We start from the raw sequence: 12,131 nt of genomic DNA, 5'->3' as shown, positions 1-12,131 counted from the left end.
TATGTCAATTAGTTTCTTAAAGTACCTTTTTATTATTTGAATATAGTAAATTAGCTACCCAACCATCACATTTTGATTTATCATCATTGAAAAGTGGCTGTTTGCTTCGTGCGAAATTTCTTTACTTCAGAAAAGTATTTCTCGGCATAAAAGTAAAGTTTAACGATGTATTTCCTAAAATATTTATTCAGTGGGAAGTATTTATTCCTTTTTCGCACATAAAATACATTTTTTTATGTTATCTACTTGTATAAGTCGTCGCATACCTAAAGGGACGCCAGTGTCCCTGTGGTCTATGGAGGAAATATTTTGCACATAAAGTTCGTTGCAAAAAAATTCATTATTATCCTAAATAAATTATTATTTGTGGAATTTTTGAACTCAAGGAAGATGAAATTTGACATATTTTGATGGGAGATAATAGTGACGATGAAGACAATTTACTGCTCGACGAAGAAGATCAAAAACTATTGACACAGGATGATGGGTAAGGTGTACTTGATGTTGAGATTGAAGACACGACATTGCACCATCCAGAAATAAAAAACAAATCACCTGAGCCTTCAACTTCTGCTACAAATTCTACCAAAGTATAAAAAAGTAGCAGTCTACCTGATTCTAAGTGGAGGAAGAGAACATACATTCCAAATGTTTTTTCAAATATAGAGTATCAATTTAGAAAGGTGCAAATTTGTCAAGATACTGAAAACAATAATTTGATCCCTTTTGATATATTTGTTTCTACAACATTTTTTTTGTATTTTAGTTCAAATGATAGTAACAAAATCAATGCGATACGCTCACCAAAATGGACGGGAATTTTTAATTGAAATAGATGAGATGAAAGCTTTTCTTGGAATTCATTTAGTTATGGGCTCTCATGTTTTACCATCTTTGAGAGATTATTGGGCTACAGAGCCAGATATGGCGATACCTTTTATTTCAAATATTATGCCACAGGCTCGATTTGAAAGCATACGTAAAAATGTACATTTTTGTAATAATGAAATAGTTAGGGAACCTACTAGCCGAAACTTTGATCGAGCATATAAAATTAGGCCCAGGAAAACACATTTGAATGCATCGTTACAAAGTGCTCTCAATATTAGGTTTACAATGAAAAGAACCTGGAAGGAAGTCTTTTGACCAGCCTACAGTTTAGGCAAGTCGTAGCTCGGAGATTAGTCAACGGCGTTACTCGTCCAGACACAGAAATGTTCTTACTTCCAAAGCAAGTGTTGTACGAAAGTCTATAAAGCGCCAGTTACCACTACATCCAATGGAAAAGGTCAGTGCCAGAAAGAGATGCGTAAATTGTGCCAAGATTAAAAGAGGAAAACCGTACAAGTTCCGAGTTCATCTTTGCTATACAAATGAAAGAAATTGTTTCGCTTACTTTCATAACCAGTAAAGTTTAGTAAATTGATTATTTAGGTAAAGTAATTATATTATTTCATTTAAAAATAAGAATACGTGTAATAATAATAGCGATTTGTGTTATTAATACCTCTAGTTAATTTATAATTAATGTAATTATAAAGATGATTTTTATGGTAAAAAATTACCTCTAACGACCATAGGGACAACCGTGTCCCATAAAAAAACTCAAAAAGTAAAAGTAATTTTATTTTTTTTATTTAAAAATATGTTTTTTAGATCGATAATTAACTATTTTAAACAGTTAAAATAATTGCAATACCTCTCAAAACCTTATGGTCCTGAAAGGGTTAACCGATTTAAGCGCCGTTTTCACTATTGTAGTTTGACGTTATAAATAACAATTTTATTGGTCGACTGAAACTTTTTAATGTATATATAGTGTCTTTAAAGTTATGGAGATATTTAAAACAAAAGTAATTCAGACTATTAAAAAGGTAATAGTGTAGTTCAAGAGGGCGAAGCGAGCGACGGCGCGAGTGGGTCGCTAACTAGCGAGTTAGTTTAATATATTTGAAGACATTAGTGGATGAAGGCAATTTATATTATATATTATTTCAATTTTCGATGCAGAAAAAGTATTTGTAAATTACTAAATATACATATATTATTTATTTCCTATTATAAATAAAATGTTTATTAGTTTTAAACATATTTCTCAACTACTCTCAAATCTTGCCACATATCTTCCACGCGTGTCTTCATATAAGCATAAAATCATTTTTAATCCATGCAGTGATGTTAGCACTGCACGGATCTATATAACAGGGATGTTATGGAGCCCTGTAATCTTATCGGAATCTATAAAATGTACAAAATAAAAACAATTACTGAACTAACCACAGGCTAACGAATCCGGTATATTCGGAAATGAGCGGAGTCTAAACAACTGTTTTTGTTTTTTAAATTAAAAATTCAGTTTATTAAAAGTATTTAATTGAACATGTGTTTCATGGTTTTCTAGAATTCACCCCCCAAGGGTGCAAATAAGGGGTTGAAAGCTTGTTATATCATATTTTTCTTATTGTTTTGTACACTTATTTTAAATAACTGTAGTGGCAAAAGCTAATTTGGTATCCCTGCTACATATAGTTAATCCGTAACATCCCTGCTACATATAGTTAATCCGTAACATCCCTGCTACATATAGTTAATTGCCATACTCGTAGATGTGTATGAGGTGTATCTGTATATGGATCTAAAGGTGACACTAACAGAGCAGCAGTAACGGCACTTGTACTCGAGGAAGTCAGCGCCGTGCTTGGGGCAGGTACGCGCACCGGCGACGTCGCTGCACGCGCCACACACCAGCTCCGCGGGCTCCCACCAGCCGCTGCTCTCGGCCTCGCAGCGCGCGAGACCACCGAAGTATGCCTGGCGTTATATATAAAATGTTACATTTATATTGTATAATGAGGCCATCGTGGCGCGGCAGCACAGTCGGACTTTATACGCGTTAGACATGGGTTCGATTCCCACCCAATTTCAATAAACAATTTTCATTTCTTTCAACCCGCGTTATGCGGCGTTGAACTATGCCACTCAATAAGCTTTTCTTCTTCTTTTCTAGTATATATGACATTATAAGATTATTAATAATAATAAACTAATTTAATCCTATATTTTTGGTGTATTCACGTATTGTAACATTAAATAAAAATATTCTGAAGGCTCTATGTAGCTAGTTTAGATGATCGCCCAAATCACACAAAACAATTTATTAAAAAGTAAATCTTTATTTATCGACATAGGACCGTCAAAATATTTACCTTATTTCTTTGGACGGTTAGAGCTATCACGCGCACTTAGTATGTATCATATAAAATTCTTGATTGTTGATTGTTGAAATTGTTAGTCAGAGAAGATAAACTGAATGGTAAACTAAAAGAGACATACAACAAAAAGAAAAACATTAACCTTGCCGCACTTGTGGCAGACGTAGTACGCGTAACGTTCCATAGCGAATGTAGCGGGGTCCTCCTGGGCGCGACCCTGAGACCCGCTCGCCGCGACACCCTCGTACTCAAGACGCATTAAAGCCTTACGAGACACTTCCTCACGTAGGCGACGAATCGGAGCCAGAAGCTCCTCTAGAGTCCAGTGCGATATGTTTTCCTGTATATATCGAATAAGAAAATAAATAATAATAGAAGCAAATTGACGTTTTCCTACATTTGTTTACATTTACTTTATGTATTGAATAAGAAATTCATAAAAATCAACTAAACAAATTAAAGTCGGACAACATTTCAAAATAGTTTTCGTAATCTAAAATACTTGGCAGAGTCGCATCGTTGAGAATGAGTCACAGCGACCATTTCTTTATCTTTATTTGTATATTGCTTAGTAAAAATTCTATTAAGAAAACCTATTGTTACTTAAATATACTTATAATTTAATACACTCACCTTACAAATTGGACATTGAGAAAAGGAGAAAGTGATTCGTGGTCCCACCCACTTGTTAGCCAATACTTTTTTACAACAGTGTAAATGAAAAACATGTCCGCAGCCAAGCTAGAACGATAAAAAAAATATTTAGAGAAAATTAATATTTACACAAAAAAAATTAAAACAATAAAACTGAATATGACAATTTGACTAAAAATCGTTTTCGTCGTCGTCGAATCGTCGGATTGATATCCAGCTATTTAATTTAGTGTCAAGATTCTCTGTTCTCCAATTTATTATAATAAAAATATTACATCTATTTATTACATTGAAAAAATCGAATTATTATGATCAGATCAGTTATCCTCAAACAACAGTTAAATTCTTGTGATTCATAATTTTATTCAATACTAGCGGCCCGCCTGCAGCTTCGCCCGCGTGAACTACGTTATTATTAATTCCTGTCTCCTTGTGTACTTACGTCCTATAAATGACGTTCATGCAAAATTTGACACTCCTAGCATTTAGTAACGAATGACAAAGACAAATGTTAATGACATTTGTCTTTGTCATTCGTTCGTCGAAACGAAGTTTCATACAAACTTTCAACCCCAAAAACAACCCCTTGGAAGTCGAATATTGCAAATTCCCGTCTTAGCGAGCACCTACGTCCTATAAGTAACTCCTATGCAAAATTTCAGATTCCTAGTACATGTAGTTTCTGAGATTTCGTGATGAGTGAGTGACCTTTCGATTTTATATATATAGATGGAATAAATTACACCCACTTTGCTCCGACCTCCAAGTCATATGTCAATGAAGTACAATAATAAAGAGTTTAAAATCCCCCTTATTAAACAGGAAGCTCTAAACTCGAACGTATTAGATAATTTTTAGATTAGATAGATTTTCTAAGAAAAATGTATTATCTTATATAGATATTTATGTCGAGGAATGGCCGAAAATTTAATGGATAGCGTGGTTATGATATGGTCAGTGTTCCAATTGGCACAGTCGACAGTAGTTAACCTACTCGCTCTTCTGACGAACGTTATTCAAACAGTCTCATAATTCTCTCTCTATCTCTCCCGTGTTTGATCATACAAAATTCAATGAAAAATATCATAGGAATCAATACAGTTTTGGTCATATAATTCTTCCTTACGTGTGCTTGTCTCCTTACACTCTCAACACTACTGGATCGATTTGGATTAAATGTTATTTATATTTTGATGGGTTGGATTTGGTGGGTTTGTGATTTTCTTGGATAATTTAAAATATAATTGGACCTGATAGATGGTACTTCAGTCCAAGCAATGATATAAAATATCATATTTAATGTGATGTATCATGTTCTGGTTCAATAACTTCAGCTGGGTCCGTTATTTGTCTTATGTAATGAAATCTTAATTTCTAAACCAATTATACATAGTAAATATAACATTAAGCAATAATAACCTGTATAGCGGGTGCGGCCTGCAATGGATCAGTAAAGCAAATCATGCACATGTCGTCGGCATCTTGCCGCAAAGACTCGGTGCCGGCGCACCCGAACAGGCACGGTAAGCACGTCCGCTCGCCGCGCACGCCGCCGCACGTGTGACTACACGGCAACACGCGGCTGCACGCCTCACGACCGTGCTCCTGTAAAATTTAAGAATCGAATTGTTTTCATATTCAAAGTTAATAAGTTAACAAAATTATTTCTATCTTTTACCTTTTAGTAAATACTACAAAATTAGTGACAATAATAAAACAAATATACTTATCTAGGTATATCTTATTATAAATTGTGTATTTCGGTAATTATAATTATAATATAAAGAATTACCTGACATTGGTGATCAGCGCAGACGTTACCGATGGCTAAAAGTCCCGAGTTGCCCCTAGCACCGCAGAAACGACATGTCCCAGCCAGGCCTACCGTCCCCTCCGCCTCAGCGGGCAGGTTATTCCCGCCCTCCAGGCCACGAAACTCCATTAACGCCTTCAAAGTGCGGCGGTCTACGAGGAGGAGTAGCCAATGCAACTTAGCACGACCGCAGCCCTCGTGGATATCTATACGAATAGCACTCTCCTCTTCTTTGCATATCTGTCAAAACAAAATTACAATATTCTTAATCATTTAAGTCATTAGAAGTATGTTTGAGTTGTTAAGTTACATAAAAAAGGAAGCTCCCACCGGCTCGGAAATCGGTATTGCTGAAGAGCCTTCAAAAAAACGCTTTTAATTTTATTGTATTTCTTTATTAAACAATAGTATATAATAGGCATTTTTTTAACAATAGTATTTTTAATGTTATATTTTTAATGTGAAAATAAGTAATCATCGGTATCGGTATATAATATTAATAGGCTTTAGTGAAGAAAGAGCTAGTAAATGTAGAGTAAAAAATTATATCATCTTCACGCTTCATCACACATTATATCAGAGGAAACCTAGTATTAAGACACTTCGTTTCTCACTTTCCGCCGAATTCTGAAAGCTTTGCGCACTGAGTGGCGGAACTCAACGCCGGGCTTTGCCTCGATACCAGAGCGAAGAAATTAAAATATAAATTTTAATAAATATTTCACATCATTTTCCATTTACAATAGTATGTAAACCAGTTCATAATATTATTTTTCATTTACTTGTCGCTGATGATTCCTAGCGGCCCTGTTTAGATGCAGGAAGCGGTCGCACTCGGCGCACAGCGGGCCGCAGGAGCGACACTCTATGACGGCGACCGTAGAGCCGTCATCGTGGTTAGTGCAGTGCGGCCGCGCCTCCGCCGCCGAGTCGCGCGCTCTGGACTCGCGCCCTTCACTGGACCCGTTCATCCTGAATATAATGAAGACGAATATTAAAGTTACTAGCGGCCGAATTCATTAGAGGCTGTCGTAGCACAGCGGGAAGTCTGATTGTAAACACGATGGTTATGGGTTCGATCCTCACGCGGGGTAATGAATTATTTTTATTACCACGCTCTGGTAACAAGACAGTCACTCAACACGTAATGTCTCGGAAATTGGGCGAGAAGTGGGTAACAGTGTTTTGACAGTAGATTTCCTTATCCTATTGAGCTTTACGTGGGATACAGAGTTAATAGAATATTAAATTGAAAAGATAAACTAACAGAGTTTTAGCTTATCTTCGCCATGAAAGAAGATGAAGACGAAGAAAAAAAATTTAGATGAAGAATTCAAATTGTACAACTGAATAATATTGTTTAAAGAATTATTATATGAAACTTACTACAAAATATATAGTTATATTTGTTTTTATTATATTTACATTTAGTATTGCATCATTGTATTTTCGACAAAGAACCCAGTCTTTTCAGAAGGATATTTACACAAATTATTTTTACTCTTATTTATTAATATATTAATATCATAGTATACAAATAAATCATACAAGTCCATATGGTGGTGATCGCAGACACACAGCGAGGCCAGAGCGAGCCACACGACTGGCGACGAGATGCACCGCGCTGGGCGCCGCTCTGACTCCTCCACCTGCGCGACCGCGCGCACGTACTGCACCAGCGCCGTCCGCGTCTCCTGGCCCCACGGCTCTGATACTTTATCCTGTATAAATGTCATAATTTGTTTTGGTGTTCCGGGATTTTACGAAAATGGGGAACAGAGTGTCTTAACACTAAGCTCCCTATGCCTGTCGTACTACATGTGTAGTACGACAGGCTGAAGCTATCAGAAATATTTGTAACCATTTCCCTTTATACGTAGAAAACTTTTAAGTAATTTTATAATCTGATTAACTTCAATAATATATTGTTTTATATTTTTTAATTTTAATTACGACATATATGTTTTTCCATTTGCGTAAATTAAAAAAAATATAACAACAAACTTTAATCTGTTTTTAGACACACAATATTAATTAATTGTATACTTTCTTTTTAAAGGCGCAATGACTTAATACAGGCATTGTTACTTACTTCAGCCATATCAGTAAGTAGTTTAGCCACGAGGTGAGCGTGTTTCTTGGTAGTGTCTCCTCTCATAAACCAGGCGGCTGGAGGCGCGGGTGTCACACTAGAGCCAAGAGTCACTGTGCCTGGGTTGGCTGAACCACCACCTTTCACTTTCACCTGTACTGTTATAGCTTTCCCCACGTAACATACTAGGTGATCTAACAAAGTCACACTGAAAACGAAAAATTCAAATTAAATACTACGTGACAACAAGTTAATGAAGTTAATATTTAAAAGTATTTAATAATACTAAATAATAATTAATATTAATATATTTATTTCAAACAATGTATTTATTGGTTTATTTTTTTTATTAAAAAGTTTTTATTTGGGGAAATAACCTTAAATAAATAAATTTATAAAAACCATATACGCGTCGAATAGGGAACCTCCTCTAGATTTGTTCTTCGGTTAATAATTCACCTTTTTTGGATATATATTGAAATACTAACACATATTTATATATGAACGTACATGGTTGTAACATCACCAGCGTAGTTTAAAGCTGCCAGTATTTTCTGCGGTGGTACTTCAGCGATCATTCGTCGTAGTAAAGATATGACCTGTAAAATACATTATAATTACTTGTTACGTATAATTTAAACAGATTATAAAGTAACATTTACAAAATTAATGATCATCCTAACGATAACCTGATAATATTTGTACGAGCTCGTACAGACAGACAAGTATTAAAAGCAAATGAATAGTTATATATGTTAGATAACATATGTAATAAAAAATTACCAGCATTGACTAATATGACATTTTAAATATCACTTCGTAGGTAATCGATTGACACGCCTAAAGTGCTTGACAATTGACTATTGTGAGACAGTATAAACAACGTGTGTTAATAGTGCGAGTAGGGTAACATGGCGAGAGCAATCGACGCTTACGCTACCATAAATGTATATTTTTTTAGTAACTTTTAATAATTACTTGTCTCTGCACGCGTTCGCTGCCCGTGTGCAACAAGGCCAGCAGGTCGGCCAGCAGTTCAGTGCGCTGAGCGAGGTGAGCGCGACCAACAGCACTCCCACTTAACGCCAACAACTAAGCAATACAAATATCATAATATTTCTTCTTCTTCATCTACATTCATTCGCGTAAATAGTAGGATGTTAATACACTCTGATCTCCGCTTTTCGCTCGAATTCGGAATATGACGTAATGAGTGGCGAAACTCAAAGCCTCATTTTGTCTTTCGACAACGGGGAAATAAAAACAATTCGTACTCCCAAGTGCGAATCGCATCTAATTCTTAACACTGAATAGAATAGAAATTCTTTAGGAATCATTTTTTTTAGCTACACGCAGCGCACGCACTTAGTGTGATAGGTAGAGGGAATCTGGAAACCTAATGTTAAGACAGTTCATCCATTAAGACACTGCCGTTCTAATTACGTGTTGATTGGCGGAACTCAAACCCGCCCTTAGCTTCATTCATAGAACGAGGAAATGAAAATATTAAATCGAATCCACAACCCGTCGCACTCCTTTTGCCCCTGCGCCACGACGGCCTCTAATAATTACAATATTTGATTTTTATAATATATAAAATGTTCAGTTACACCTAAAAGATGAATTAATTATTGTTGAATTACATCCAGCGAATGTACATAAAACATATAATAACCAAACTTCATACCAAAGATAGCATCTCAAAACAATAGTTATCCTGCTGGTGGTGTACCAGAGCGGTGGGCGGGTCGTCGTCCGCTCGCTCAATCGCCTCCGCGCACAGCAACGCCGTCTCCCAATCGTCGCGCACGCGCGCCGCCTCGCAGCCTATCGCGCACACTATATGCGACATTACCTAAGTAAAAAAAAGCCTTTTCTTTTAAATAGCTGTTTAGTCTGAGTTCTCTATTTTATTTTTCAAGTTATTACTATAAGAAGTAATTGTACAATATGGATATGAAATAAAAGGATCATTTGAAACATATAGTACTAGATTCATTCATTATACATAAATAATCTGTAATCTTGGGCAAAAACACCATCTTATGTATATTTAGAATAAAATAACACTAACGCTTTTTGTACATCAACATCCAAGCTAAACGTCTATTACTGTATACAAAATTCCAGCTCAATCGGCTGCTTATCTGCTTCAAAATTGCGTTGCAAGCTTCCATTCGAAAAAATATTAATTAAAAGTTAAATAAAAAAAATTATAAACATAACCTAAAAACATACACCTACATAACCTATAAATACTTCTAAAAACTTTTATTTATTGTATAGTCTTCTTTTATATTTTTTTAAAATTATAAAGAATGTTTTAGGATGTCTCAGTAGAATTTTTCTAGTAGTTTTAGTTTTCACTTATATCTTTATTAATATCTGAGTGACCGACAGACAGTTCATAGCGGAAACTACTACGTACATAGAAAGTTGTAAAATAGCATTAATATTCCTTCTAGAGTGTAAGGAAACATAGAGTAATATAAACAGGAATAGGTGAGGATTTCCCAAAGTTCTTATGGGAACAGGACAAAAACAGAAAATAAAAATAAATATAGTAAATGCCAACCTGACGCTGTAATGACGTAAGTTTGTGTCCTGCAAAGAGGATACCGACAACATGTTCACGCAAATCGCTGTCGTCCCCCGCCGCTTCTTCGGGGGCAACGCCTTCTCCTGACTCACTGCTGCTATGTTCCCACTCAAGCAGTTTACCAAAAACCTAAAAAGTTAGATAAATCAATATTTATTGTCTCAGTATCCAACGTAAAACAATTAGCTCATTTCTTTCAAAATAATTTGATGCCAAAAACAAAACAATAATTCTAAGTCAACAAGAACTAAATCAAGTACATGTAAATAGCAGAATTCGTTGCGTTCATATATTATCCTAAACAGAACGTGAATAAAATGATTTGTAAAATTTGCGCATGGTTAATTCATTGACACTTATGTTCACGATAATTGAACGTCTTTAATCAAGAAATCATGAACAATTGTTATAATTGGTTTTAAGGTTAATTATTGTTTCGATTATTACGAATGGTACTACAGAAACATCTATTAACATTCGGTTGATTAAAAGTTAGAAATTTCCGTTTCCTATTTTCTGCCGAATTCTGGAGGCATTGCGTATCGAGTGGCGGAATTCAACGCCTCGCTTTGCCTCGAGTTATTAATTACAATAATATAATCACATTTAAAACCTTTAAATATTAGAAATAAATATTAACTTTTAATTTTAGGGTTACGTAAAATTTTTATAGTGGCAATTTATATATCAGTTGCATATTTTTATTGTAGACATGTAACTAACCTGCTGTGTGAGCAATCGGAATACCCTTAAGGTATCCCGCTCTGTAAGCGAGTGTAATGGATGGTGCGGGTTAAGGGCAGGCGTGCGGGCAGGGGTGCCGAGCACTCGTATCTGTCGCACGCGCACGGCCGGCTCGGGCCCGCGTAGTTCACAGCGCACACGCAATGACGAACTAGATGATCCTGTAATTTAGTAATTATTAGAATGTTATTAAATCTCTTTTTAGTACATGCAAAAATAAAAGTGAGAATGATAAAAAATATTCTATATTACTTTTAGATTTAGAACAAACAATTACGCGAAAGAGCTCTACCAGTCGATATTATCATGAGGGAAAGGAATGAGTACTTACTTACATTAGATTGGATATTGGTTTAGTATTAACTAAGTTATTGCATGGAAGATCATATAATGATAAGCCAACGTTTGCATTGTTTTATTAAGCTGTGTAATCTTTGAAATTTCTTTCATATTTCTGGTGCATTAAAGTTATAAAAGTAATAAAGTTTTTTTAAGTAATTAAGAAATAGCAAAGGTAATAATATGCTTTATAATTTTAGCATTAGGTAGACATTAAAGAAAAAACTTACTGGGTAACGTATAGCAAACCCAAGTGGCTGCTTTTGGATCTACTTCAATATCTTGCATGTGAGACATTTCGCTAGTTCCACCACTATGCAAAAACGACATCAAGAGCGTTTTATTCTGAAATAACATAAACTGTAAAATTTTTTTGTTTACAACGACAAATACAGGTTTTCAATTGGTACTAACCATGGTGTCCCTTGTGTTATCAACGTGCACACATACTATATGAGGTTTGTCTTGATGTGTGGGGCGGGAGTAAGATAATTGGATCCACTTAGCGCGGTTACGGTCCTCGTCACCTGACTCCCAGAATGTCTCAGTGCTGCCGTCTGTCAAAGCTCCAGCCATTCCAGTACGAGAAGACACAGTGATTTCACACCAACCGGTCACGTCAGGACAAGTATATATGAAGTTAGGCTGTGGAAAACAAAACAACAAATTAAACACAAA

At 35.4% G+C, this 12,131-nt stretch overlaps 1 protein-coding gene across 1 annotated transcript in view; it reads right to left on the bottom strand.

Moving 5' to 3' along the window:
• Window positions 1-12,131, bottom strand: part of hiw (MYC binding protein highwire) — a 67,474-nt gene that overhangs the window by 4,417 nt on the left and 50,926 nt on the right. The window contains exons 57-71 of the mRNA XM_085206267.1: window positions 11,868-12,098; window positions 11,684-11,798; window positions 11,094-11,275; window positions 10,347-10,499; window positions 9,459-9,626; window positions 8,750-8,863; window positions 8,282-8,370; window positions 7,772-7,979; window positions 7,228-7,400; window positions 6,462-6,651; window positions 5,659-5,919; window positions 5,286-5,471; window positions 3,846-3,953; window positions 3,355-3,552; window positions 2,653-2,811 (exon numbers count right to left, since the gene is read on the bottom strand). Coding sequence (XP_085062393.1) covers window positions 2,653-2,811; window positions 3,355-3,552; window positions 3,846-3,953; window positions 5,286-5,471; window positions 5,659-5,919; window positions 6,462-6,651; window positions 7,228-7,400; window positions 7,772-7,979; window positions 8,282-8,370; window positions 8,750-8,863; window positions 9,459-9,626; window positions 10,347-10,499; window positions 11,094-11,275; window positions 11,684-11,798; window positions 11,868-12,098 — 2,535 coding nt within the window. The remainder of the gene's footprint in view (window positions 1-2,652; window positions 2,812-3,354; window positions 3,553-3,845; window positions 3,954-5,285; window positions 5,472-5,658; window positions 5,920-6,461; window positions 6,652-7,227; window positions 7,401-7,771; window positions 7,980-8,281; window positions 8,371-8,749; window positions 8,864-9,458; window positions 9,627-10,346; window positions 10,500-11,093; window positions 11,276-11,683; window positions 11,799-11,867; window positions 12,099-12,131) is intronic.

The sequence above is a fragment of the Heliconius melpomene genome, chromosome 21, assembly GCF_056956725.1.
Source record: "Heliconius melpomene rosina isolate 202511_hmr_F chromosome 21, ASM5695672v1, whole genome shotgun sequence".
Lineage (NCBI taxonomy): Eukaryota > Metazoa > Arthropoda > Insecta > Lepidoptera > Nymphalidae > Heliconius > Heliconius melpomene.
This window is presented reverse-complemented; position numbering and strand designations above follow the sequence as displayed.